Source organism: Trypanosoma brucei, chromosome 10, assembly GCF_000210295.1.
Source record: "Trypanosoma brucei gambiense DAL972 chromosome 10, complete sequence".
Lineage (NCBI taxonomy): Eukaryota > Euglenozoa > Kinetoplastea > Trypanosomatida > Trypanosomatidae > Trypanosoma > Trypanosoma brucei.
The window spans coordinates 2,233,493-2,259,896 of NC_026743.1; the positions used below are offsets into that span (position 1 = coordinate 2,233,493).

Here is a 26,404-nt window from a genome sequence, read left to right on the forward strand (position 1 = left end):
TTATGTGTTTGTCGCTTGTGTTTACTTTGAGGTAGGAGATGGTTTTATGGGAATTATGTAAGCCCCCCTTTTTCTCTTTTTTTTTTGTCAATACCATTGAGGCGTCTTCATCTTTTTCCCCTCCGCACTCCACATTGTCCGGTTCAAATACACTTCATCGCCACCTTCCTTTTTCCCCTTCATCTCCTTCGTGTATTTTTTTTTCCTTTAAACATTCCCGCTACTGTTATCATAATCATCAGCATCATCACGGTCATTACTATATTATTACTATTACTATTTTTCAGCCCATCTTTCTTTTTTATTCCCTTTTGCGTATTTTAATGACCGCCACAGCTATTCCCAACTGCTGGTTGAGGCTTCGTTTACCCGCGTTCAGTTTCGATGTTTCCGGTTTCATCAGAACAAAAGGGAGAGGAAAAAAAAAAATGAGGTCATTTCGTTTATAGTGGCTGATTTACTTCGGCGGCACGTTCATGACATCATATGTGTTCAAACATTATGTTCACTTTGGGCGGCATTCTGCATGCATGGGTTCGTCTTTCTCTCCCTTTGTCAATTTCTTTTGTTTCTTGTATAATTATTTTGTAATTCATTTAAATGAATTCATCACGTGACAAAACCAAACAAAACAGAAAAAGAAAAAAAGCACTGTGAAGAAGGAAAAGGAAGGTGGTGAAGGGTACAATGTTAACCTCCCACCGCATTTCGTGTCTTCAGCAAATTGAGAGACAGTTACGCCGCCTGGTGCGTGGGGAGCCGATCCTTAAGGATGCGCGTAATGGTTCCCATGGCGTCTCAGTCGCTGATTCAAACTTTAAGAGAACACATATCGCTCTGAAGAATAAACTGTTGTTTCGACGTGTGCCAATAACCCTTTCCCTTCTTGAGCGAAGCCTACTTCCCATCATTCGTATGGAAAGTTCCTCATCGCGTAAAGTTACGGGAAGTAATAACGCCCATCCTCCGAAGGAACTCGAAGTGAATGAGGAGGTTACAGTGTCAGCAAGCAGTGCAACATTAGTTGGTTATGAGACCACCCAGAAGAGCCACTTAGTCCCTCAGCAGTCGATGTCAGCTGTCGCGAAAATCTCATTGGAAGGGCGGCAACGTCACAATAAGCGATCTATCCTTACACATTCAGAGGCTATGTTTCGCCTCTTTAGTTCGCTGCACTACTTGGAAAGCGAAAGACGAAAACTCTACCTGCACCATACCGATCGCCTGAAGCTAAAATTAACGGAAGCGGAGGCGGCTGTACGTGCAGCGGGCGGGCGCCAAGGGAAAACAGGGCCTTCACGGCGGGAAGCGATCAGCGCTGTGCGCGCTGTTAATGAAGACATTTCGATTCTTAAGGATTCCCTTCTCGCAAGGTCATACCTCTCGGCCCGCTTGTGGCGATTCCTGTTGCGTAAAGAATTGTGGACTGCAGCTATTGAAGACTCGCGCATCAGTGAGCGAAAAGAGATCCCCACAGTGCTAATACTACTGCTATCCCTCCAGCGCATGAGTTTTGGCATCTTGCAAGATGTTACGCAGGGCCGTCACCTGAACGCCTGTTCCCCGAGGTTTGTCGTGTCCCTACCGTCGCGAAGTAGAAGGTGCAATCAAGAGGAAATCCATTCGGCAGAGCATGAAACTGGAGATGAAGGGGCAACTTCCCAATCGGTGCATGAGGAGCGGTGCGGGACCTCTGAGGCGCCAGAGGATGACTCCATGATAACACTGATGTGTGGAACTCTGCCGTTAACTGCTTCTGAATCCGTGCAGGCGAAGAAGAGAAGGGAAATTTCTGCAGGTTCAACGGGTATGAAAAAAACGTCAAGAAACTTTGTCAGTAGTTGCCGTCCGTATCCGCGGAAGTTGCGGTGGCTGCCTCCAAGGTCATGTGACGCGCTGTCCCTGGTGGTGGACTCACTCGCATTATGTAGCGCAGTACTAACGGAGTTAAACGTTAAGAATATTATCATTCAGTGGGGACAAGTGGTTGAGTTGTTTGAGGTGTTGACTGTTGTTCAGTCTACAGCTTCGCTACTACTTGCAGTAGGAGGGACTGGAAACGAAGAAGAAGTGACCAAGATACATTCTGTGTTGAGGAACTTGGAGGATGCGATGATTGCAGTGGGTGGATCTGCCAGGCAAACCATATTAATGGAAGAGAATGAAGTTTTATCCTCTCTCTCTTCTGTCTGCGCCATTCGACTGCTGCTGGCTCTGGATGGCTTGCAGCTGCTTCCCATGTGCGAGTGTTCTTCTCAACGGTTGATCATGCAGTTGCTGTCTCGCATCTTTCCACAGCTTTCCACGGGAACACAAAGTGCCCTACTTCAGAAATCGAGACAGACTTCTTTGTTTGCCTTCGCCACCAGAGGGCACAGGTTGAAACTGTTTAGCAGCTACGGAAATAAAAGTGCGGTGACTGCTGCCTTGGAATCTATTCGATCTCGCGCCCGACTTCAGCAGCGGCAAATGCAGGCAGCCCTTCGATCCAAGTACCTGGAGGAAGTGAATACGCAGAGTATTAGTGAACTCGCACGGAACGTCTCTGTTCATTCCCTCGTTGCCGCACTGAGTCTTTTTGCACGGACTGTGCAGGATGCACGAAGGCAAGTTTATGAGACCCAAGGGCGACTTCTAACTGCATCTCTTTTTCTTATCGAAAGCATTTTGACTGCCGTTACCTTTTCCTCACCACGTGGAGGCGACGGCATTATTCACCACAAAGATCTCGCACCACTTCTCCTGGCCCTTACTCCCCTATGGTCACTTGCGCACGAACGGTGTAAATTACTGCGAGACGTCTCTAATGTGCGTCATAACAAGTGTTTACCGGGGAAAGGTGCTGGCAGTCCTCTGGCAAAGTCAGAAGTGGTTATGGTGCGGTACGCCACGGATGTGGTGTTCAACGCTGTAAATGTAGCGCTGGTGCAGCGAGTAGAACTTGTTGAGAATGATTCCCCTCCGCATAATGCAGTGGATGGAATGGAGGTTATTTCCCCCTCGAATGTAGCAGCCATCGTCACAGCGCTTGGAAGTTGGTGTGATATTTCGCCCAATGGCAAAGGCATATCATTTGTGGCGACGACCGCAGCGCTGTTGAAACGACTCCTGCTTTCCGATGTGAAGATGTGGCAAGAATTACGTTTATTGAGCGATCCTCGACGAGAAGCCTTCGCTCGGGCACTGACAGAAGTGATGGGAAGCGTTGGTGCAATGGATTCTTCGGTGACAGAAGTACTTGCCTCAATTGGATAGGGAAGTTAGCGGTGGGAGATATTACATTTGTTTGTTTGTTTGTTTTGTTTTCAATTTGTTAACTGATGTTGGGAGGACGTCACCACTTGGAATTTTTATCTTTTTGGTAGACGTTGGTTCCTCGTCAGTGTGCACTATCGTATGGAGCAAACTGGAGGAGGGAAGAGACCTCATATCCCTCTTTTTTTTTTTTGCATCGTTACGCGGTGACCACGGATGTCTTGTTTTTATTTTCCTTTAAGATCTGCTTTGCTCCTACCGCCTCCTGGAACATCACTCTCCGCTGTCGCTTCATCAGGGGTCATCTGAAAAGCATTAAAGCTTGTAACAGCGGCAGCGAATTCAAAGAGCTAACACATCGAAACGAAATCGAAGGGTGTGGACAAAGCAGAAAAAGAAAAAAAGATAGGACAGAAGTGAGGAAAAAGTTTGGGAAACGTAACTGTTTTTTTTCTTTACTCTGTCGCGAAGAGAATGGCCAAAAGTTTCCTCAAGTGGACTGGAGGCCTTGTAATCGCCGGTGGCGTTTACGCCAAAATAAAATACAAGTCCGCTTACGAAGCTGTGCATCTTGATGAGGCGGCAACGGTGCGAGCGTTTTCTACCTTCTCTATTGACAACCGCAGGGAGTTTTACGACGTTGCCGTTGTTGGTGGTGGCATCGTCGGGGTGGCGACGGCGCGTGAAATAAAGCAGAGATTCCCCAGTAAACGAGTTATAATGCTTGAGAAAGAGGCAGATGTCGCTTTGCATCAATCAAGTCACAACAGTGGTGTGGTGCATGCGGGTATGTACTACAAGCAAAATTCACTCATGGCACGCCTTTGCCCGCGGGGACACGATTTAATAATGGAGTACTGCCGGAAGAATAAGTTGCCTCTCGATCGAGTAGGGAAGCTTATAGTTGCTGTAAAGGAAACCGAAATACCTGCAGTTGAGAATCTCTACAAGCAAGGGGTCGAAAATGGTGTGCGGGATCTCAAGATGCTGAGGGGTGAGGAGGAAATAAAGCGCGTTGAACCTAATGTTCGAGGCTTGTGCGCTCTTTACTCCCCAGATACCGCCATCACCGATTTCAGTGCGGTAGCACGCCACATGTTGAAGGAATTGTTAGCTGACCGCCAACGCGGCTTCGTGGCTCAGTTCTGCTACGAGGCACTCGACTTCGTTGGTGTGTCAATCCAAAGCAGTGAAGGAAGCAAAGTAACTACTCCACAAGAAATGGTTCTTATTCGTGGACGAGAGGGTGGCCAACTCGGTCCCGAGAAAACCGTCATGGCCAACAATGTTGTAATGTGTTGCGGTCTCTCCAATGACTTGCTTGCCCAGCGTTCTGGAACCCCACTAAGTCACATCGGCAAAAAAGTGAAGCAAACTTTTAGCTTTCGGGGGCGTTACTACCAACTGCGACCAGAGGCCCGAAACCTTGTTTCCATGAATGTGTACCCTGCACCTGAAGAATGGAAAGGAATCAGTGTGGGGGTACACTTTACTCCAACGGTCGATGAGCGCCGTGGTCGACAGGTGATCATAGGCCCTGGATCATCGGTAGCCACGCATCGCTACGGATATTCACCGTATTGCTTCGACGCCGACTATTGTTTTAAATCGTTCTTCAGCAAAGGTGGATGGGTAAGCCTTGTCTCCAACATTGGCACAGTTTTTCGAATGTTTGTGCTGGACACAAACCGACAGGCCTTCCTACGTGAGGCGCAGAAACTTATACCCTCGCTGCAGGATAGCGATATGGAGGAAAGTTTCTGCGGAGTAATGGGTGTTGCCGTTACACCAGACGGCAAAATGGAAAATGACCTCGCCATGGAATTTTCCCGTCCCCGTGTTGTGGTTCCTGCCGTTCTAAAACCTGGAAAAGTGGTGGAGTTGGTTCCCAAGTCTGACGTTGCAAGTGACGGATCTGCGGTGAATGACAGGCCCCTCATGCTCAACGTCCGGAATGCACCAAGTCCCGCCGCTACGGCTTCTATGGCAATAGCGGAGGCCATTGTTGATGCATCTGCTGAACAATTCCGCTGGTAAGGTGAAACTTTCGATCAATTTTGGAGGGGAGGATTCGCTTTACTCAAGTCCAAAAATGTGAGCATGAAGCGGTGCTGTGTGTGTGTGTCTGATAATGTCGATTCAAAACGGGTTAGTACATGTACAAATACAATGACAAGACAATCACAGTTGAGTTCGTCCGGTTTTGCACAAGAGGAAGAAATTTAGTCCGTTCTCGTTATACTTTCTTTCAATGCCATATTCCGTATCCACCTTCGTCTGTTGGCTTATTGTTCTGCGTAGTGCAAGTGCGAAATGTTAACGGGAACACGACGGGCGTTCTGACTTGTGAGCGTTGTATGTTGCATATGTCGTAGGAAGGGTTTGCTTTCGATCATCATATCATCTTTAAAAAAAAAACGAAGAGGTACGAGTCAACTAGTAACGCGCAATTTATCTTTTTTTTTTTACTTGTTGTAGTTTTTTCCCCTACGTGTCCATTGTAGTGACGCGAAGATCCCCACTTCCCGCATGTATCTTTTTTTTATTCCTTTTGAAAACAGTGCCATCTGGGGAGACGAATCGTCTGTGCATAATGTTTTTATGCTGACTTACTTCAAGAAAGTTAGTTGAGGGACTCCGTGTCTGTGTGTGTGTGTGTATGTGTGTCTATCTTGATGTGCCAACTACTTCCCTGAAGTAAGTTCCTATCCCTCTCACTTCTGCTCCCGAGAAATTGGATTGAATGGTTTTTCTGTGGGGGATTGTCCGGTAATCATGCGCTTGCGCCAAGGCGGATGTTACTGGTACATTACATTCTTCTATGCATATTTTTCTTGTTATTTTTTTTAAATTTGTGATCGGTCCCCCGAAATTCCCTTGGGAATGCCTCACATTTTACTATATACGCATATTTATGTAATTGTTTCTCTTACGTTCTTGCTGCTAACATGTTTTTCCATTTAATTTTTTTCCTTTCCTTTTGTTTTTATTTTATCGAAAGCCCCTCCCCTACTCCCGCTCCCCCGTCGGGATGTCGCGATTTCCTCACTCCAATGTTGGGTTGGTGATTGGACTGGTGAGTCTCTTGCTGCAATTGCATCGGGTGATGGTCATCACTGAGGCCGCGGCGATTAATTCCTTCACAGTCATTTTGGTTAATGACCGCAATTCGGCGGCCCTACGTGAAGCACCTACCGGAACAACTATGCAAATACCCCCATATGTTGTACGCCTTTCAGCTGATTGGACAGTCATTGAAAACCCTCAGTGGAATGAAGTGTCATCAGAGGAGAATGACTCGGAAGGGAGGTTATTGCATTGCCGTCTGCCGCTGCCACAGGATGAGAACACAGTGCAGACGCAAGTGAAACATTACATACAACTTCAAGAGCACCGAACCGCCGTGAGAATTTGGCATTGGCTGGAAGGTATGATGAATCGAGATGGTTGTATCTTTGGTGACGGCGAAGGACCCATAACGGGGGTATCCGAGTGGTACCTATTCTGTGTGAGGGGCGCAGTTCGAAAGGTGAATAAAACTACGGTAGCTGTTCTTTACGGAAATCAAACTTCCCAAAAGTTGCAGCAAACTGTCAGAAGGTTGGTTCACCGGGCACGGTGGAGCAGTCAAGGAAGTGAAAGATCTAAAAGTTTTAAACGCTGGACTTCCCGCATAGGCGAGTACGAGGCTAATGTAACGTGGCCCCGGTGGAATGTGGAGCGACAGTTGTGGGAGTTAATTTACCCTACGAGACGAGAGTGCCGTGCTTGGGAAGCAGATGCCGCTGCATTCGGTGAATCCCCGGAGAGGTACATCCGAAATGAAAGCCACCGGTGGAGCGACGGTCGGTCTTTTACATTACCGAGGAATAAGGAAGTGTGGGAGACTGTTGTGCGCTTATACTGCCAGCATAACCAGGGTGACAGGCACGTGTTGGATTGGAGTATAACGGAGGTACTCCAAACGTGTACGCACGAGGTGTTATTGCGGTCGCCAGCAGTATGCGAATGGAGCCAGGTCCTGCACAACTTTCATGTTAATCCCATTCCCTGTATTCCAATTTAGTGGGGCCTTGAAGGGTGGCGCATCCGGCAATTGTCACTGATCGTATGTACTAACATCGAGGTTGGTGATGGTTGGTCGTTGTTAAGTGCTTGTTTTTGTATACGTATATATACATATATTTGTGTGTTAGTGCGTCTACGCGCATGCTGATGGACCTGCTGCTGAGTTTGCAAGCTGTGATCACCGTTTTGTGGGTTCGTGCCCATTCCCCTTCGTGGCTTTGTGCGCTTCGTTTTACAACGCTTTTGGAAGGTGAAATGGTGAGAGGGTCCGTGCATTTTCCCCACCCCTTTTCATGCACATTTAATTCCAGGCCACTGGCCGCATCACATATTCCGCATCCTCTACTCTCATGACAACCAGTTCCGTGCCCTATTTTCTTTTATACGGAAGATAAGGTTGCTTTTGCATCCCATCTCATAGGTGGGTAGCCGCTGTATATTTTTCTCTCGGCCGTGCTAGGCTGGTAAGGTACGCAGTATGCCAGTGGATGCGCCCTTACAGAAGTTTAGACCTCGTTGCGCCCAACGCTTGGCTGAAATTCTTAAGCCTGACGCCCTCGACGAAGAGACACGACGGCAAATATTACGCAACGTGTGCGCGGATGCGGCAGTGACTACAAATGACGGCGGTTGTAGCGTGGTGTCAGAGGAAGTAAAGCTTGGCGGAAGCTCCGGTACTGGAGGGAACTTCTCGACCATGCTGCGTGATCGTGTTGCAACCGCAAATAGTGAACTCGTCACCGCAATGACAAAGCGGTTAAAGATGTTGGAGGCACAGCAACAAGCCTACCGCCTGGAACTTAAGGAAAAGACAGAAAAACTCAACCGCATGCAGACGGAGTGTGAAGCAGAAAAATCAAGGCGCGAGGAAGCGGAAACGCTTGTGGTAGAGTTGTTCAGCGATAAAGAGGAATTGGAGAAACAAATAATGGAAATGAAGGAATTCCTTGCTGATTATGGTCTTCAGTGGGTGGGTAATGCTGAGGGTGAAAGCGGTGGCGGATCATCCAGAACACCTAAGGAACGCGCCAAAAAATCACCTGCTACTCTTGCAGCAGAGACCTCGCCAATCCCCAATAGGGAAATGAAGCGGTTCGATCTGTACGCTGGAGATTACACCAGCGAGGCCCCGTCCCCAAGGCCTGAAAGTTCCTCACTGGCAGCCGCTGAGTCCCGCAGTACAAATATATCTCCGGCGAGAGGGGAGTGTTCCCTCCCCGTTTCTATGGAAATTCTACAGAAAAATGCTCGAATACTGTCAGATCATGTTGGTTTCAAGGAGGTTGCCACCAACGGGAAACGAGGTGCTATAAAGGATCGCGATGTTGTGCAGATTGTTGTGTATAAAGATGGGATTTGTGTCAACAGTGGGCCCTTTAGGCCTTTTGGCTGGCCGCTTTGTGATGCCGTGTTGAACGATATCGCCGACGGCTATTATCCATACGAATTCAAGCAGCGCTATCCTGACGGGTTTCCCATTGAGATAGTTGATCAAACTTCGGTATGTTGCACTGCAGTAGGCACTCGACCGAAAAACGACAAGGTGCAAGGCACCGAACGTATGCGGGAAGGTGGCTACCAACCGGTGTCACGTGAGGAATTTCTAAAAAGACTACCGACCACACGAATTACTGCGGGAGGTCGGATTGTTGATGTACAGGGAGAGATAGCGAAAATAATTGGATGTGACAAGGGAGGCCCAAGCGGTAGCGCGGAACCTGATGATGCTTCGCTTATGAGGCATGTAACCGCATCGGAACAAAAGAAAAGGGGGAACGTAAGCAAAAGTGATGGGGAGTGTGGTGCACCAGTTGCTACTGGTACGGAGACCCCCAACAATCGTTGCAATAATACGCGGTTGCAGCTTATTGAAGGATTAGTAGCTGTGCAACTGCGGTTTCCATGTGGAAAGAGGTTAGTCTTGAATCTCTCACCAGAGGACACCATTGGGGACTTGCGACGCGAGGTGCGATTAGCCATGCCCTCATTTACAACCGAATATAAAATTTGTCTTCCCTTTCCAGCTAAGACGCTGGGTGATGACAGCAAGACGCTGGCTGAATTGGGTCTTTTGGGAACATGCACCCTCATGATACAGCCACCAAGGGAAACAAAGTCATAGAGTTCACCTTACGTGCAAGGATTCGTGGATCCCTGGTTTGGCTGCTAGAAATTGGTTGGCGTTGCTTCATCGGTGGTAACTTCCACACACACACACCCACCTCTTTCTTCCTCCCTCTGGTTGTATTACGTTGGTAAAGTGATTGGTTGGCGTTGCGTTGCGTATGCGTTGGGAGGCTTTCTTTTTTCTTCCTCCCTCCCACCACCTTCAAAAAAAAAAAAAAGGTTTCACTTGCACTCAAGCATACTTGTATCTACCTACATGTGAAGAAAGTCAACACTCCAATGGGTGGCGCTGGGGCCTGTCAGCATCGTATGCCATCATGTAAGTCACTGCTCTCTTCCCTTCGTTTTTAATATTAAATGTTTTCTAATTCATCTTCTTCTTCTACTTTGGGGCGTCTGTTGTATCATTGAGCGCACGTGGCTGTTCCTCATTTCCGTGGTCCTGTTTGTGTGACTTGTTACAATCACGGAAAGTTACGGGTGGAGCATCTATGTTTTTTCTAACCCGCTTCAAACTGGGTATGGCAGACGTCACGGCAGCCATCGGCTCCGGAAAATGCGGGGAAGTATTGCGGAAGTTGAATGAAAAGAAAGCAGTGCGTGAGCGGGAAGAGAACATAGATTATCGTCGTGCCCTTTGCTTTTTAGCGAACTCACAGGATGTCTTCCACGCGCGGCAAGCACTCTTGGAGGAGTTGCGTCACTTTCCGAACAACACTGCGGCTCGCACGCTGTTGCTTGAAGTGAACGAAACTGTTCGTCCGCTACTCATGCCACCCAAAGAGCTGCTGAAAAGTGAACCTCTCTTTGGTCTCTTGTGTGATGCGCTGCTGGATCACACGATGCTTACGTGGACGCGCCTGTACAGTTTGTATCGATTGTCCAAGGAAGTATGTAGCAAAGAGGGTGAAGGAGGCGCTCTGATGGAGTGCGGGGTTTCGGGTGGAGGCTCGGTGGTGTTGCTCGCCGTTGTGGCTGCTCATTATTCCAAGAAACCGCGCAAAATCTACGCGCTTGACACTTTCAGTGGGATGCCGGAGCCAACTACGCATGACAACTTGGAGGAAGATGGTAATCTTAAGCCAGCAGAATCAACATCATGGGGAAGTGGCACGTGCAGCGCAACTGTGGAGAACGTTCGTCAACTAGCCAAGAACTTTGACGTGGAGGAAGGTTTAGTTGTTATTCCTGGATTATTCCATGAAACGATGCCTAAGACGCTGAGGGAGATTAGTGACGAGGGCATTTCCATGTTGCATGTGGATGCGGACTGGTACGAGTCCACGAGGTGCGCACTGGAACTTGCATGGCCCATGGTAAAACAAGGGGGAGTGGTACAAGTGGATGATTATCACTATTGGCTTGGCTGTCGTAAGGCAGTGGATGAGTTTGCACAGCGGGAAGAGAGTGAGCATAGGCCTTTACCGATACTTCAAAACGTTGATGGAAATGCTGTGTACTTTACAAAGCCGTAGCGTTGGATCGAGGGTGAGGAAGGTCGGACTTTGTACATTTTGTTTCATCACATGCGAAAGGACCCGCAGCGTCGTGGGGCGGGGGTAGAGCAAAGGGTCGTACGGTTGTCGCTTATCGTTGTTTGCATTTATCTCCGCACAACCAATATGCCGATAAGTTTTACTAAGTGCTTCAGTCCGCGTCTCATGTTTTGCGTCTTTTCTGTAACTCCTTCACCACTGCCCGCTTTATAGAAACATATTAGTGAATAACGATGGGGGAGAACCGTCGACCCTCGCGTTGGAGCTCGGAGCGCTACACAAACCTTTTTGTTCCTAATTACATCCCTCCTGAACTGATGTTGTATGACGAGGGTCAGTTTCTCCGAGCCTTTCTTCTTCGTGTCCTTTCCATCGACCTGAATCGCCTCATCGAAACGAAGCGGTGCGGTGACTATTTCATTAATATTCCTTTGGTACCAGAGTACAACAGCGAAGGGCAGCGCACGAACACGCCGGATGAGCTCGTTGCTGAAAAGCGGTTGAAGGTGATGGATGAACTGACAAACCTCCTGCGCCAGCACTCGGAACTTGAACTTAATGCAAAAACCCAAAAGGAAGTCGTGCGCAAACGTTACTTCACACAGGAGGAAATGGACAATGGTGCATATGGTGCTATTTTGGGTGCCCGCGGTATGGTTCATCAGGAGTTGGAGCGGCTGACCAAATGCAAGATTGTACTGGCTGGCCGTGGTATCACAAACGCACTGAAGGATACCAGTGCTAACGCTGCCCGTGTTGCTCTCGAGGATCCCCATGCCCGTATCACAGCTCCAAATGAGCAGGCGCTTCAGCACGCGATGGAGCGCATTGAGTGGATTCTTTCTGATGATCCTGAGGCACTAGAGTTCCGTGAGAACAACAGAAAACGCATGGCGCAGATTGAAGGGCGCTATGACCCGCGCACTTGGGTTTCTTTAGCAGAAAGGAACGCAAAGAACCCACGGCGTATGGGGGAAAAACGGGAGCGGGAGGAGGAGGCAAAGGAAGAACTCGATGCGGATTTGCAGGAGTTTCTGGACGAGTTGTAGCTGGTGGGAGATGTGGCGACAGAATAAAACTGAAACATTTGCTGACACCATGTTTTCGGTGTTGGGGCGGAGTAACGTGTCTATCCTGTGGATATTGACTCTCTTATTGTACAGCAGTAGCAGACTCGTGCCACGCTGTCTAACTTCACCGGTGAAAGCGGTACCGCAGGAATAACCTGACACTGTGATAGACAGAAATACCCGTTCGTTCTCTTCCTGTCATCTGCCTTCTTTGACCTTTTTTTTTTCGCATTTTTTTCTTTGTATTTAAGTGTTGACGACAGCAACAGGTGGGTTCTAACTTGTTATGTCAGAGAAGGAAGGAAAAGTAATACCCGAAACAAATGGCATGAAGAGACCCCGATTTGATCCAGTGAAGCTTGGTCTACCGGAAGAGTTTACCTTAACTGACTACACACGGCTTAAGGGTTGCAGTTGCAAGGTGCCACAACCAGAACTTCTAGCACTTCTGCAAAGTGTTTCCACTACACCCGGACGGAGGGATGTTGGAATGGATTGCAGCATTGTGAAACTGCAGCACAAAGATGAGACCGGGAAACCGCTGTATATGGTATCGACAACCGATTTCTTTTTCCCCAGTGTTGAAGACCCCTACTTACAAGGCCAAATTGGGGCGGCGAATGTTCTGTCTGATCTATACAGCACAGGAATCGACCGCTGCGATACCGTTTTGATGTTACTAGCTGCCAGTACCGACATGGATAAGACGGAGCGTGAGGTGTGCACGCAGGAAATGATGAAGGGATTTGTAGACCACGTAAGGCTAGCGGGATCTGATGTTACAGGTGGGCAAACTGTGATGAATCCGTGGCCCCTCATTGGTGGCATTGCGACGAGCGTTGTTGCAGAGTCTCAAATGATCCGTCCAACAGGGCTGCAACCCGGTGATATTTTAGTTTTGACGAAACCTTTAGGATGCCAAATCGCTGTTAATCTTAAGCAGTGGCTGCGCCGCCCGTCCCCAATCTTTGAAGAGCAGATTCAAGGAAAGATGGACTCGGAGGAGATTGAAGAACTATATAACGCTGCCGCAGATGGGATGAAGCGTCTTAACCGCATGGCGGCAGCGCTGATGCATTCGCACGGTGCCCATGGTGCAACAGATGTGACAGGTTTCGGTATTCTTGGCCACGCGAAAAACCTTGGAAGTGCACAGAAGGCTGATGTGTGTTTAGTACTCGATTCCCTTCCAATGTACAGGGGAGCCGTGAAGGCGTCGAAGCTCATGGGGGACAAATATCGCTTGTTTGAGGGTTATGCAGCTGAGACCAGTGGAGGGTTACTTGTGGCGTTCGGAACGAGGGAAGAAGCGGAGGGATATATCCGTGAACTGTACGAAGCTGATGGGGAGCCGGCGTGGGTGGTTGGCCGAGTGGTGCGTAGAGAGGGGAGTGCCCCGTACGCGCTACTACAGAAAGACTATAAAATTATTGAGGTGGGAGCGAAGGTAAATGATAAGATTATTTAATTGATTTGCTGGGGGAATGGAGCTGCGGTAAACTCAAGTTATTGTGTGTTCTACTGGAGGAAAGGCTGAACGTCTCCACGAAACGATCTGGACGGGGAAGGCACGGTAGCTTGGAACTCACGTTGCGTACAGGGTTTGTGTGTGCTTTCGTGGGTGCCACAGTTGGGGGTAGCTTTCCCTTTTTCCTCAGTAAGGCATTTCTTACCGTGTGCGCATGTGGGTGTGTGACCGTGGGCAAGTACCAATCAAACTTCGATACGTAATTCTTCGGTTACCGCTGCATGGCTCGACCATTGTCCTTCGTTGTTGTTCATATCTCTACTTGCCCTTTTTTTTCTTGTTTTGACTTTCTGTGCCACCAGCTACTGTTACGGTGGCTTTGACACAACAGTTGTCTATGGAAAGCGATCGGTAATTCACCTCGAAACAGCTGCATTTCTGAGACATTAGATGAGGCGGTGTGTAGCTTATGTCCAGCCGAAAGTGGGTAAGATCACACCGTCGTTGTGGTGTGTTACAATACATCACACTCGACGCTCAGTGGCACTTCCAGACCCACACTCAATTCTCACATCACCCGCAGGGCTTTTTGCTCTCATGAGCGGAAGAGGAAGCACTTCGTACGACAATACAAGCTGTCCGAAAGGCGTAAAGATGTCGGGGGGCCGAAGAAGAAGAACAGAACACGGTAATGGAGACGGAGATGGGGATAAGTCCTCCGCAGGGAGGGGTGCTTTCTTTAACCGGGATGCTCTGTCCCTGGCGGTTCTCATTCTTCTGTTGGCCGTCACTTGGGAAGCCCTCGTTTCCCAAAAGCACATCTTCATCAACAAGCTAAAAGAGTGGGTATTCCTTACTCTCGAAGTGCGCTCCTCCCGTGAGGAGTACGCAATGATCATGGATTGGATGGGGCAACAACCTCAGGGTAAAAGGGCACGCAACATATCGTTGATGCCTATTTCGGTTATGGAGGAATCATCTAATGAAAACGAGACTGAAGCCATGAGAGGCTGCAGCGAGGATCAGTGCAGCAGTTGTGGCTTCGTGCCGGGTTTTGGTAGCCACTACATGAAATTTGAAGGTACCCGTCTGTGGATCACCCGCTCCATCGACACTACCAAGCAGTACCGTTCATCACCTCACATGGACAGGGAGGACGAAGTGTTGCGGTTAGTATTTTTTACTCGTGACCGTGATGTTGCCCGCAGGTTCATGGAGAAGGTACGTTTGTCGTGGGAGGAGCGGTCGCGAGATACGGTTCGCGTGTACCTTCCCGGTGGTTGGGGAAACCGTTGGGAGTTTCTTTCGCGGCGGCTGAGGCGGCCGCTCTCCACATTGCATTTGCCGGAAAGCACAACTACCATTGTTGATGATGCGAAATTCTTTTTGTCCTCTAGGGATCTGTACATGTCACTAGGCATTCCCTGGCGCAGGGGATACCTCTTTGAAGGGGCTCCTGGGACGGGGAAGACAAGTTTTATCCTTGCCTTAGCGAGTGAACTTTCCCTTCCCGTCTATCTCCTGTCATTGCAGTCGAAGGAACTTGATGATTCTACGCTTATAAAGTTGGTCAACTCCGTTCCACCCAGAAGTTTGCTTGTCGTAGAGGATTTGGAAGCGGCCATCAAGTCGCAAGTGGTTAGAGGCGAAGACATCTCCTCCGCGAATGTTGTTTTCAATACAGAGGTAGGCGGGGGCAGGGACTCTGGTGTTTCGTTGAGTGCCTTGCTGAACGCCATTGACGGGATCGCGAGCAGTGAGGGAAGGATTTTGGTTATAACGACGAATGAAACAATGCGCCTCCCGGCACCTCAGGCACTTCTAAGGCCCGGGCGGATCGACCGGCGAGTCTGCTTCGGTCCTTTAGACGCCACCATCATGCAGGAGATGCAACATTCCTTCCTGCATTTGGTTAAACCATTCTGTGCTGATCGCGAAGGTAGTCGCGTAACACTTGAGGATTGCGGTGTCGGCGCTTTGGGAACAACCCCGGCAGAACTGCAGAATCAATTTCTTGCCGCTATTTACAGAAAATGTCGTCGATGAGTTTGTGTAGTTTTTCAAATGCGTCAAGACGCCGCCGGTAGTGCAACACACTCCCTCCCCCCAAAACGGTTTGATTTGCTCCTGTTTTGAAAAGCGGGAGAAATAGTCATTAGCGGCACTTCTGGCGCACTGCACAGTTGTTCAACCCATTGCGTGTGGGGTGACTGACCACAAGTCGTATCGGTATAGTAGTGTGCAGGCGTTACCTTATCTCCTGTGCTCCGTTTGGTTAGTTCACTCTTTTCCATCTTTCTATTCATTTTTTTTTTGATATTGAAAACCGGTTGTTTATAGACTTGCTGCGAGGCCCTCGGAAAACTACCCACTACGTGGAGTAGACAACACATAAACACAAACGAGTCGCTTTTAGTATTAACAGTAAGAAGAGGGAGGAGGAAAAGAAGGCAACACCGTAATGTCTTCTTCAACGTGTGCCTTCAGTGCTAATCTGAGCGCTAACCGGAACGGAAATCTGCGCGTAGTCCACGGCCGCAGCAATCCGAAGCTTGCCCAAGGCATTTGCGAGGCTTTAGGTATCCCAATCACAGGTTGCCGCGTTGGCGCTTTCGCCAATGGCGAGATTAACTTGCAGGTTGTTGAGTCTATTCGCGGAGATGATATGTTTATAATTCAACCGACATGCGGAAATGGCGATATTAATGTGAACCAGGCGGTGATGGAGCTCCTCCTCATGATCCACACACTGAAACTCAGTTCGGCCAGGCGAGTTATTGCCGTTATCCCCCACTATGGCTACGCGCGGCAAGACCGCAAACAGAGCCCTCGCGTTCCGATCAGTGCTTCTGCAGTTGCACGCATGATCACTGAACTCGGTGTTAATGGTGTTGTCACAATGGATCTTCACTGTGGACCAATTCAGGGCTTTTTCCACGGCTGCCCTGTCGCCGACCTCAGTGCAACTTCTGAGTTCGCCGCGTACGGTAAAAGCAAAATGTTTGATACAAAGGAGCTCGCCATCGTCGCTCCTGATGCCGGTGCCGTAAACCGAGCGCGACGCATGGGTGACCGCCTCGGCGCTCGCCGCATCGTAACAATCCTGAAGCGGCGAGTGGAGGCAAACAAGGTGGACAGCATGCAACTTGTTGGTGAGGTGAAGGGATGTACATGCATCATCGTGGATGACATGATCGACACCGCTGGCACACTTTGTAAGGCGGCAGAGGTGCTGAAGGAATATGGTGCGAAAGAGGTTCACGCGTGGGCTACGCACGGTATTTTGACGGACCCCGCATGTCAGCGCATTAATGACTGCCCCGCACTCGTGGAAGTGGTGGTGACGGACAGTCTCCCACAGGATGAATCCCTACGGAAGTGTTCAAAGCTGAAAATCATTTCCATTGCCAAGCTTTTGGCAGAGGCAATTCAACGCATCCACTGCGAAGAGAGTCTCGAGCGCGTGGGTGACATGTCAGCACCAACGCCACATGACCAGGACCTTATCTCCGTGGATGCATTGGTTGAGGATAGTGATTGGTCAGCCGCTTTGCAACCTCACATAATTAAGCGAGCAACCGGTGCCACTCCATAAGGAAAAAAAAGGGCATCTCGGGACGCTGTGTGCGTTAAAGCCCCTTTCTCCTCGCACCGAGACCGCGACCGACAACGATCAACGAGAGCAAAAGGGAAGGCAGAATTATGATGGCGATCGAAAGAAGGGAAAGGAGTGGGTCGCGATGATTTAATATATTAATATTTAAAAAAAGTGTGTCAGAGCATGGATCAGGCGGAGCGCGACGTGCTCAATCCGCGGATGGATAAAATGGAGGGAGCATGAGTAAAGGGGAGTGCACTGAAAAGAGTGATAGGGGGATGCGGGAAGCGAAGGAGTAAAGAGGGAGGGGGGTCAAGGGCTGAGCTGATCCTGTTATCATAGCCCGAGGTTAATTGCACGTTAATGTTGTAATACATCAAAAATGGTGGCAGTGACTTGGTGACCAGATATTGTCCGTACTGCCTCAAACGCAGGCGTGTGTCGCGCCTTCGCTTCGTCAAGTGTTTCTCTTCCGGGATAATGTGTGGAAAGGGAACGAAGAAGGAGTCGCGTCACTTAAGTTACTGTGAGTGGTTCATGGGATGTCACTCGAGAGCAACGAATAATATTAGCAAATTTTAAGTGTGAAGGGGGAGGATAAGCAGCGCACATGCGTGTGTCGTATCTCATGTTTCTTCCTGCTTTTTCAATATTTTAAAGTTTAGTGATGTTTTCTTGCCGCTTGACGGATTCATCACCAGGTGTACGTAAGTGTGTGCATGCATTTGTGTATGCTTGTTTGTGTGCCCGGGCAATAGCGCTGGAGTGCAGCACTACGTTATGTTGCTTATGCCTCTCACCGTCTGTTTAATGTCTCCTTTTTTTTTCTCTCTCTCTCTCTCATACTTCAATTGCTATGCTCGCGCTTGCTGTGCTTTTGACATATCTACATGGGAGGGGCACGTTGAGAAAAAAGGCAAACAAAGAGGCTCAACGTTATAAGCTGGGTGCATCAGCTTTTCATTGACAAAGATTATATTTCAACAGAGTGGAGATCTGAACGACAAGTTGGAGAACGAGGAGGGGAGGAAAAAGAAGGAAGATGATATGCCGCACATCTTTTCTGCGTAAACCCAAGGTAGTTGTTGTTGGCACGGGATGGGCGGGCTGCTACTTTGTGAGAGACACAAAACCACAATTAGCAGAACTCCACGTTTTGTCCACACGTAACCATCACGTACTGACACCCCTTCTCCCGCAAACAACCACCGGTACGCTGGAGTTCCGCTCTATATGTGAGCCCATCACTCGGATTCAACCGGCACTCGCACACCTTCCGAACCGTTTCTCACGTTGCTTCGTGTACGACATCAACTTCGAACAAAAGCGGGTTGATTGCATTAGCGTAGACAACACCAGTGTCGGGCCACACGCCTTAGTTAACACATTTGATGTTCAGTACGACAAACTAGTGTTGGCGCATGGTGCCCAGCCAAACACGTTTAATGTTCCCGGCGCTGTGGAGAGGGCGTGTTTCCTTCGGGAGGTAAATGAAGCACGTACCATCCGCAAACGACTTGTGCAGAATATCATGACGGCGAATTTGCCCGTAACAAGTGTCGAGGAGAAGAAGCGCCTTCTGCACACCGTAGTTGTGGGAGGTGGGCCCACGGGCGTTGAATTCTCCGCAGATTTGGCCGAGTTCCTGCGCGACGACGTGAAGAACATCAACCCCGAGCTCGTTCAATTCTGCAAAGTGACAGTACTTGAGGCCGGAGAGGTTTTCAGTACATTTGATTTACGCGTGAGGGAATGGGGCAAGCGGCGGTTAGATGCCCTCGGCGTGCGAATCGTGAAGGGTAATGTTGTGGCTGTGCAAGAGAAGGAGGTGATCACAAAGAGTGGTGAAGTGTTCTCTACCGGCTTGGTGGTGTGGAGCACAGGTGTCGGACCCTCACCACTAACAAAAGAATTAAAGGTGGACCGAACGCGACAGGGGCGTATTTCCGTCGATGAGCATTTACAGGTACTGCGCGATGGCGTCCCAATTCCCGATGTGTATGCAATTGGGGACTGTGCAACCAATGAAAGCAACCCGCTACCTACTTTAGCTGCTGTCGCTTCTCGTCAAGGCGTGTATCTGGCGAAAAAAATCAACGCGGAATTAGCTGGTAAGCCATTCGCCGCGCCGTTCAAATATGAGAGCCTCGGAAGCATGGTGAGTCTTGGTACTTCCAGCGCTGTTGTGGAATTAAATGGGCCACGCAAACTTGATTTTGTTGGGCTTAAGGCACTCTTCTTCTGGCGTAGTGCATACCTCAGCATTGTGGGTTCGTGGCGTAATAGGCTTTATGTCATTGTCAACTGGCTTGGAAGCGCAATTTTTGGCCGGGATTTGACACTCATTAACGACTACAATGATGAGCGGACGTGGCTCTCTCTGGCGTCAGAGGGGGCGGCGCGCGAGAAAGTGAGCAGAATGAACAAAGTTAAAACCGATGGCGACGGCAGTAATGGAAATGAAGCAACAGCCCGTTCAAAGGTGGACTTACCCGCGACAAAGAAACAGAACGAGTAGGTGAAGTTTGTGTACCAAGCAACACAATTGACCTCCCTTCGATTCTCAAACCCGCGTGGCCGCTGAACATACAATTAAGGACGTGTAATATATATATATATATATATATGTTTGTATATATGTTCTTAATTATGATGATTTATTGATGTAACATCCGCGATAATTTTTTTTTTGTTCGACTCTGTTTATTTCCGATTTTTTTTTCTTTTTTGTTCCCCGTTTTTTTTTCCTGTGTGCTCGTTGTTTTGTTTTGTTTTTTTACCTCCAGAGGTTGATGGCCGCTGGCTTTAACGTGATACCCCCCTCCCCCTTCAACCCGCCGCGTACGCGTGGATATGCACCTAAACGTACAATTGAAGATGACACAAACACCTGCGTTTGCAATTTTGTGAATGAATGCGGTGAATGTTTTTGTCTTTTTTTTTTTTTTTGTATATTTGTAAGCGTGTGTAAGTGGGTGGGAAGGAGGAAGGTGGAAGGTGGAAAAAAAGTGTTTTTGCCGTGGGAGATGGAACACCTCCTATGTTACGGGATGTGAATATATAAATAAATAAATAAATAACGTTTTTAATTTATGCGAATGGAAGAACGAAGTGTGGTTTCATTCGCATGTGCGTGGGGGGAAAAGGAAGAAAAAAAAAAAGAGAAGCGGGTGGGGGTTGGGGGAAATAAAATAAAATAAAATAAAATAAAATAAAAAGGGTAGGGAAGAGGTATTGTTACTTGGTTTCTGATAAAGGCGGAGAGGAAAGGGAACAAGTCAAACACATACAAAACAAAAGAATCAGATGTTTGTGAAAAGTTGAGGAAAGTGACGGTCAGGCATTGGTTGATGAGTAAAGTCGACGTGTATGACACTGGCGCACTCTCTCCTCGTTTCACAAAATGAAAAAAAAAAAATACATTCTTTAAGGGGGTTTTCCTGAACCTTTTTGCCTCCTCTAAACACGCGCGGAAGAAGGAAGATTCAAACTCGAATAACTCAAGTGTGAAGAGAAAACAATAATAATTAAAGCATCTGGAGTGTGGGGGGGAAGGAGGAAAACAAAGGAGAGGTGGAAGTCGCGGCATACTTCAGCACAAATGACTCTTTGAAACTTTATTTAGTTGTCGTTTATGATTTATTTTGTTTTTCTCTTTTACCGTTCATTATACTGGCGGTCGACTGAAATTCTAACCCAATAAATGAATACGCCACGCGACGAGAGAAATAACACTGAAAGAAGAGGGGAAATAAATGTGGTAACATGAAGGAGTCGAAGAAGACAAAATGACCAGCGTTTAATCAACCGTCACGACAAACTTGGCGCATCCGGTGGGTTTTCAACCTTTCGTCCTTTGCTGCTGCTGCTGCTGCTGTTGTTGTTGTTGTTGTTGAGGGGATCCAAAAGGTCGTTGCAGTTCAGTGGTGGTAACTTCGTGTTGGATGGGTTTCACTCATCTTAAAGGAAAGCGGACGAAGGAATAATAGCAAAGGAAAAAAAAAACAAAACAAAAGGAGCTAAGCTTATCACATTATTCACTGCTGAGTGGTAGGAGGGAGGGGGAGATAAAGAAAAACTGAATGAAGAAGGTAATGTTCACATATTATCATTTATTTATTATTATTTTTTTTTTTTTACAGAGAACTAATCATTGATAATGTATGTGTGTTTGTTTCCACTAGTTTTCCTGTTGTTGCTGTTGTTTTAAGCAAAAAAAAAAAAAGGAGGTGGGAAACAAGCGCCGATGCTGCTACTGCTTAGGTGGCAGTGGGGTGCGGCAGTAGTGATGGCAGCCCATTGATAAGTTACCGCTACGTAAAACATTTATTGCGTCCCTACAGCGCGAAAGTTTCCACACAAAAATAACGTCTCTCCTTCAGAGACCTCGTTAACTGTGTACTCCACTCTGAAACAAAGAGTAATCGGCTCATGTGGCAGCATTCCCTTCTGTATTTCTAACACCACTACTTCATCTCTTTCACCTCTTTTAATTTCCAACACGCATTCAAGCCATGAGCTGGTACGACCCGAAAGTCTCGTAAGCAATGACAAAAAAAAAGGATGAAATGGATGTGAACATGCATATATTATTAAACAAATAAATATATGAGAGAGGTTGGTTGCACCAGCCTTTGGCACGTATTGAGCTGAAGAAAGCCTACCGAAGGGGAAGAGGACTGCAGCGAACTGAATGGGGTGGGTCCAAACAATGAGAAGTGGTGGCGACGAGGACCCGTCAATTTGTTTGTTTGTTTTGTTTTTTTGGTGGAGGGAGGAAGCGAATACGCCCGTAAAAAAGGTGTAATCTTATGAGCCTGCATTACTTTTTAGCCCGTGCAAAGGGGGTTTGTGGCGGGTTAGTGGACGGAAATGAAACTGTTGCAGTGGCTCCTGCGCAGCTCTCCTTTCATCACCCGCTCCATTTAGCGGGTCATAGCTGTGTCTGTCGTAGCAAAGGGGTGATGCATGTTGGGGAAAACAATACAATATTTTGGTAGCGTTATACGCTGCTTTGTGTGGGGTGGCACAAATGCAAGTGTTGGTCTCTGTTCTCTTTACTAGAATAATATATGAAGGGAGCAAGTCAGTCAGCAAATTGCTGGGAATCCGTCGCTGCATCTCTGTCAATGGTTCCCACCACCGCCGTACTCCGAGACGGGGACTGCAGCTGATTGACACGTAGCCTTCAAGGAGTCTGTGACGGTTTTACTTGATGGGTGGAAGCCCTTTCCACTGAGGAGACTGCTGAGAATGTGAAATGCCCATTGGTAAGAAGTAATAGCGAGGAACCCACCGAGCCTCACAGTATCTGGGAAAGAAAATAACAGAAATAATTATGGTAAATGAAAACCGGGGAAGCTACCCGCCTTCGTCCCTTCCACAAACATATTAATAGCACATCGACTCATTCGTAAGAGATATTTTAATGCAGCTGGGCCAATGTTGGTGAAGTTAGAAGTGGTTTCCTTACCTTGGTGGCAGACGGGAAGAGGAATATTAGGGACATCCCGTCCCAGTCTTTTTCCACACTATTACCTTCTAAAATTGTGTTTGAGCCTCCACAAAACCACGAAGCTGACATCGTAATGGGGCATGCCACACGGTGGTGAGAGGAATTGTGTGTGGAAGGAGGCGGAGTTGGCCACGCCAAGGGGAAGGAAAGGGGGGAAGATTATAAGAGGCAAATAAAACATTACTTTAAAGTGACAGTCAATATCGAAACATGCAGAAAACGTTGTTAAGGGATTGTGTGTCCACAAGGTCATCCAATTGATCAATCGTTGGGTAGCTCAAGGAGTTATTATGCTGATTTGGTTGAGTACCAACCCCTCGAAAGGCTCAAACACTTCAGTTGGTTGAGAGGTTGCGCGCACAAATCACCGTTCCAACAGGACTGCAGAAAGATGCATCAAGTGGAAAATAAAACAAGAAAGACTTAAACGGTGAGAAAGGCTGGCAAATGTGCCACTGCACGCTACTCAATCTTGACTAACGGTACTTCCAAATTAAATGTATATCATGGAACGGGAGTCATTATATTTGGTAGGAAAGGCGATGTAACTGAATTCTACAAGGGTTTTAGTGGGTTGGCTTGTAGTTATCGTGAACAAAGGTGACGCGATGGAAATGAATTTCAAGGGGCTATTGAAAACGATGCGACACGAAGTTAATGTGGCCATGCTAAATATTTTCATATCACTTCCCCCTCGCCGCCGTAAAGGTAGAATTTTTTGCATCATGTGGAAATCCACCCTTAAAGTCACCAACCGTCAGGTGTTCGTCTTCATGCAGCACAGTTTTTCATTTTTTTTTTATATTTTTGTCTCGCTGCAACGGAGGTGATCACAGAAGTGAATATGTTGGAGTGCATCGCCCCAAGAATTTGGCAGCAAAACAGTGGTAGCACTTCAAATTTGGTTTTTTTGACTATATCCACGACTGGAATAATAACACTGGTAATATAAAAATACGGCAACGAATAATCGGACGAATTTTTTTTCGAAGTACCACGTAAACTGTACTTTGTGTGTGCCATCAAAACAGAAACAAATCGTTATTTAAAAAAAAATAAAAATACTTTCGGCTACCCAGTGACATGTCTATTATTTTTACTATTTTGTTTTATTTACCCTCTTATTTATTTGTCGTTTTGAAAAAAAGAAATACTTTGTGCATAATCATACAGACACAGTACAGTTTAGAGGTTGGGTTGCTAAGATAATATGAAAAAAGGCAACCGTCGCGGCCGCTACCGAAAGAGACGAAGCTCGAGATCGCCTTTATTTTGGGTTGCATTGGCTGCATTGGTTTTGTTGACTTTGTCGACAGGGTTGAATGTATGGCTTGCTGTTGAGTACGCATCCAAGAAAAAGGTGGAAACCAATTTGGAGCTGGCCGAGAAGGCATGCGGATTATAGCGTTGCCATGCTAGGCAGGTACCAACCTTGTTCTCCCTGTGGTGATGCACATTTATAATGGACTTTTTTTTTTAGTTGTTGTTGTTACATTGTCGGTACATGCGGAAGAAGGATTGTTGGTGAATTTCTTTGTGTGTTTATTTCTCACAGGCTGTTGCGGCATAAGTATTAAATTCCTTCTATTGTGTGAACCTACAGGACAAAGGAGGAACAGGGATGGTTTGCTTTTAAAACGATGCCACCATTTTTCTTCTATGTTGTGCACATATGCGTTGTTGAATAAAATGAAGTAAAGAGCCCGGCCGAGTGGAGTGGCGCGGTGTGGGAATACATAAAAATAATAATAAGAACATGAGCACCTTCGCGGTACTAAATGGTGTCATAATATTAGCGGTATTCGTTGTAACCGCTGCTTGCTTAGATGATCAAAAGCCTATAAGGGAGGGAGGGAAAGCGCTGAGTGGAGAGGCTGCAAAACATCTCTGCCGCATCAAACAGATAAGTGAATTGCTCGGAAGCCGTGCAGAGTTTGAGCTAATTAGGGACGGATCCAAGTTTACCAGCGAGCGACAAGTCCTTCGTAATGTCCAGGATAAAATAACGGAAGGGGTCAAAGGCATAAATGAGTTGTTCGGTAGGCACTGTCGGCGAGTGTCCTTGGGAATTGAAGGAGGTGGGAGCGACATGCTTTCCAACCCAAATTGCGAAGATAGTGATAAAAAAGAGGGAACGGGGGAAGCCACTGACCAAGGCAGTGGGACGCTGTCTGAAGAGGGTATTATCCAATGCGAACACGATAATTTTCTGCGTGATTTCCTAATTCGGGGTGCCCTCGAGGCATACAGAAGTCAAATGGAGCAGTGGGAAAAGAAAAAACCGACAGAAGGAAACAAAACGAGTACGGAGGGTAAAGGAGATGAATCGTCAAAAAAACACGAGGACCAATGCCAGCAGATGGGATACAGCGTTCATGGGGCCTGCACCGTATCAGAGCAAAAATGGAGGCAACATCTGGAAGAGGCTGTGAAGCTCATGGAAAGCATAATTGTAGTGAAAAAGGAAGACGTTTGTGGGGTATCGAAAGAAGGGGAGACGCAAAAATAAATGCGGGTGACAGTGGAAGGCAATGGGGAAGTGGGGTGTAGGGAATGCCTTTTGTTTTCATTTCTTTCTTTGGGGTCCGTTGGTATCGGTAGCTGCAGGCATATAGTTGCTTGAAAGTGTGCGAGGGTAACTGCGGACGTATATGTAAATATGCACAAATTTGTGCTTTTTCTTATTCCGGGTATTTAGGTGTGAATTATGTGTTCCCTGGAGGTAGAGTGTCATCCATATGCGTGCCCTTTGGTAGGACACGATCTAAGATAAGGTGTATTGCGTTGGTATTGGTGATTTTTTGAAGTGAGTTTCCACCGGAAAGTGTGCGTTTGTACTTAACTATTATGTCCCCCTTCTCCTTTGTTAAGGTAAGGGGGTTGAATGAACTCCGAAGCGTAAGTGTGCAGAAGTTGGCCGGAGCTCATCGGCCGTTAGGGTGCATTGACGTTTAGAAGATAAGAGGAATGAGAGCAGCGATTAAATCTTGTGCATCAACAAAAGTCAGATATCATGTGTGAGAGGGCGTGGTGCAGGGAGGCAACACTAAGTTTCCGCAAAGTAATATCGGGGGCAATTCTGTAGTGTTGGTGCAGACTCCACATTGAATCGAGAATCGGAAAATTGGGGATAGCGGTTCGGTTACCTCCCGTGGTTAGGTTAGGTGAGGAAAAGCGAAGAGGGGAAATGCACTGAATTGGGGGGCGGGAGCTGGTGACGCCTCAACGATCTTAATGCATAGCGTGACCCCTGTGTACCAAGCCGTGACGTAAGAGGACGTCATGCATTCGCAAAAGAACGAAAGCAGTTATGGCGTGTGGTGGGGGAAACGCGTACGGGTTTGAACGTGATGCCAGAGTTTTGGGTCAATACAAGGGGAACACACCAACGAGGGCAACAAGAACTGCTGCAACACGTGGTGAAGCGCAAGACAAGTACCACATCTTCCTTTTCACAGATGGGTGTGTGGATTGTAGCCCTCTCCCTGCAAGAAAGTAAGGTGCACCACACGAATTACCGATGTTGGTCGAGTTGACGCTTTTCCTCCCCGCCAGTTGAAACGGGGGAGAGCAGGGTAGCCCGGGGGGCATTGGATGCCTCCAAATGATGGAGATAGCCTCGCTTTGTGTAGGGCTGAAATCTGAAGGCAAGCACAAATACGCATAGCATGTAAGTGGATCCGCACTCACGAGTGTCTGGGAATGGCATAACCGGATGACGCACAGGCAATCGATGTGAGGAGCAAGGAGGGGAGATGTTGCCGCCAACGAAGATTACCGGTCTTGAATACACAAGAGTCGTGAATG

The 26,404-nt window shown here is 47.7% G+C and overlaps 15 protein-coding genes across 15 annotated transcripts; 12 read left to right on the plus strand and 3 right to left on the minus strand.

Moving 5' to 3' along the window:
* Window positions 1-38: 38 nt before the first annotated feature.
* Window positions 39-449, plus strand: TbgDal_X11430 (hypothetical protein, unlikely; the record flags this gene model as incomplete). Its single annotated transcript, XM_011780010.1, has 1 exon — window positions 39-449. The coding sequence occupies one exon, from the start codon at window positions 39-41 to the stop codon at window positions 447-449; it is 411 nt and encodes a 136-aa protein (XP_011778312.1).
* A 238-nt stretch (window positions 450-687) lies between these two features.
* On the plus strand, window positions 688-3,255 carry TbgDal_X11440 (hypothetical protein, conserved; the record flags this gene model as incomplete). Its single annotated transcript, XM_011780011.1, has 1 exon — window positions 688-3,255. One exon carries the CDS (start codon window positions 688-690, stop codon window positions 3,253-3,255), a length of 2,568 nt encoding a protein of 855 aa, XP_011778313.1.
* Window positions 3,256-3,729: 474 nt separating this feature from the next.
* On the plus strand, window positions 3,730-5,292 carry TbgDal_X11450 (hypothetical protein, conserved; the record flags this gene model as incomplete). Its single annotated transcript, XM_011780012.1, has 1 exon — window positions 3,730-5,292. The coding sequence occupies one exon, from the start codon at window positions 3,730-3,732 to the stop codon at window positions 5,290-5,292; it is 1,563 nt and encodes a 520-aa protein (XP_011778314.1).
* A 994-nt stretch (window positions 5,293-6,286) lies between these two features.
* On the plus strand, window positions 6,287-7,321 carry TbgDal_X11460 (hypothetical protein, conserved; the record flags this gene model as incomplete). Its single annotated transcript, XM_011780013.1, has 1 exon — window positions 6,287-7,321. One exon carries the CDS (start codon window positions 6,287-6,289, stop codon window positions 7,319-7,321), a length of 1,035 nt encoding a protein of 344 aa, XP_011778315.1.
* A 480-nt stretch (window positions 7,322-7,801) lies between these two features.
* On the plus strand, window positions 7,802-9,445 carry TbgDal_X11470 (hypothetical protein, conserved; the record flags this gene model as incomplete). Its single annotated transcript, XM_011780014.1, has 1 exon — window positions 7,802-9,445. The coding sequence occupies one exon, from the start codon at window positions 7,802-7,804 to the stop codon at window positions 9,443-9,445; it is 1,644 nt and encodes a 547-aa protein (XP_011778316.1).
* A 496-nt stretch (window positions 9,446-9,941) lies between these two features.
* Window positions 9,942-10,925, plus strand: TbgDal_X11480 (hypothetical protein, conserved; the record flags this gene model as incomplete). The annotated part of the gene is made up of 1 exon (XM_011780015.1): window positions 9,942-10,925. The coding sequence occupies one exon, from the start codon at window positions 9,942-9,944 to the stop codon at window positions 10,923-10,925; it is 984 nt and encodes a 327-aa protein (XP_011778317.1).
* Window positions 10,926-11,179: 254 nt separating this feature from the next.
* TbgDal_X11490 (branch point binding protein, putative) lies at window positions 11,180-11,995 on the plus strand (the record flags this gene model as incomplete). The annotated part of the gene is made up of 1 exon (XM_011780016.1): window positions 11,180-11,995. The coding sequence occupies one exon, from the start codon at window positions 11,180-11,182 to the stop codon at window positions 11,993-11,995; it is 816 nt and encodes a 271-aa protein (XP_011778318.1).
* Window positions 11,996-12,302: 307 nt separating this feature from the next.
* Window positions 12,303-13,484, plus strand: TbgDal_X11500 (selenophosphate synthetase, putative; the record flags this gene model as incomplete). Its single annotated transcript, XM_011780017.1, has 1 exon — window positions 12,303-13,484. The coding sequence occupies one exon, from the start codon at window positions 12,303-12,305 to the stop codon at window positions 13,482-13,484; it is 1,182 nt and encodes a 393-aa protein (XP_011778319.1).
* Window positions 13,485-13,934: 450 nt separating this feature from the next.
* Window positions 13,935-15,530, plus strand: TbgDal_X11510 (ATP-dependent chaperone, putative; the record flags this gene model as incomplete). The annotated part of the gene is made up of 1 exon (XM_011780018.1): window positions 13,935-15,530. The coding sequence occupies one exon, from the start codon at window positions 13,935-13,937 to the stop codon at window positions 15,528-15,530; it is 1,596 nt and encodes a 531-aa protein (XP_011778320.1).
* A 23-nt stretch (window positions 15,531-15,553) lies between these two features.
* TbgDal_X11520 (hypothetical protein, unlikely) lies at window positions 15,554-15,877 on the minus strand (the record flags this gene model as incomplete). The annotated part of the gene is made up of 1 exon (XM_011780019.1): window positions 15,554-15,877. The coding sequence occupies one exon, from the start codon at window positions 15,875-15,877 to the stop codon at window positions 15,554-15,556; it is 324 nt and encodes a 107-aa protein (XP_011778321.1).
* A 68-nt stretch (window positions 15,878-15,945) lies between these two features.
* Window positions 15,946-17,079, plus strand: TbgDal_X11530 (phosphoribosylpyrophosphate synthetase, putative; the record flags this gene model as incomplete). Its single annotated transcript, XM_011780020.1, has 1 exon — window positions 15,946-17,079. The coding sequence occupies one exon, from the start codon at window positions 15,946-15,948 to the stop codon at window positions 17,077-17,079; it is 1,134 nt and encodes a 377-aa protein (XP_011778322.1).
* Window positions 17,080-18,124: 1,045 nt separating this feature from the next.
* On the plus strand, window positions 18,125-19,600 carry TbgDal_X11540 (NADH dehydrogenase, putative; the record flags this gene model as incomplete). The annotated part of the gene is made up of 1 exon (XM_011780021.1): window positions 18,125-19,600. One exon carries the CDS (start codon window positions 18,125-18,127, stop codon window positions 19,598-19,600), a length of 1,476 nt encoding a protein of 491 aa, XP_011778323.1.
* A 567-nt stretch (window positions 19,601-20,167) lies between these two features.
* On the minus strand, window positions 20,168-20,671 carry TbgDal_X11550 (hypothetical protein, unlikely; the record flags this gene model as incomplete). Its single annotated transcript, XM_011780022.1, has 1 exon — window positions 20,168-20,671. The coding sequence occupies one exon, from the start codon at window positions 20,669-20,671 to the stop codon at window positions 20,168-20,170; it is 504 nt and encodes a 167-aa protein (XP_011778324.1).
* A 1,220-nt stretch (window positions 20,672-21,891) lies between these two features.
* On the minus strand, window positions 21,892-22,203 carry TbgDal_X11560 (hypothetical protein, unlikely; the record flags this gene model as incomplete). The annotated part of the gene is made up of 1 exon (XM_011780023.1): window positions 21,892-22,203. One exon carries the CDS (start codon window positions 22,201-22,203, stop codon window positions 21,892-21,894), a length of 312 nt encoding a protein of 103 aa, XP_011778325.1.
* A 2,150-nt stretch (window positions 22,204-24,353) lies between these two features.
* On the plus strand, window positions 24,354-25,106 carry TbgDal_X11570 (T. brucei spp.-specific protein; the record flags this gene model as incomplete). Its single annotated transcript, XM_011780024.1, has 1 exon — window positions 24,354-25,106. One exon carries the CDS (start codon window positions 24,354-24,356, stop codon window positions 25,104-25,106), a length of 753 nt encoding a protein of 250 aa, XP_011778326.1.
* Window positions 25,107-26,404: the final 1,298 nt, after the last annotated feature.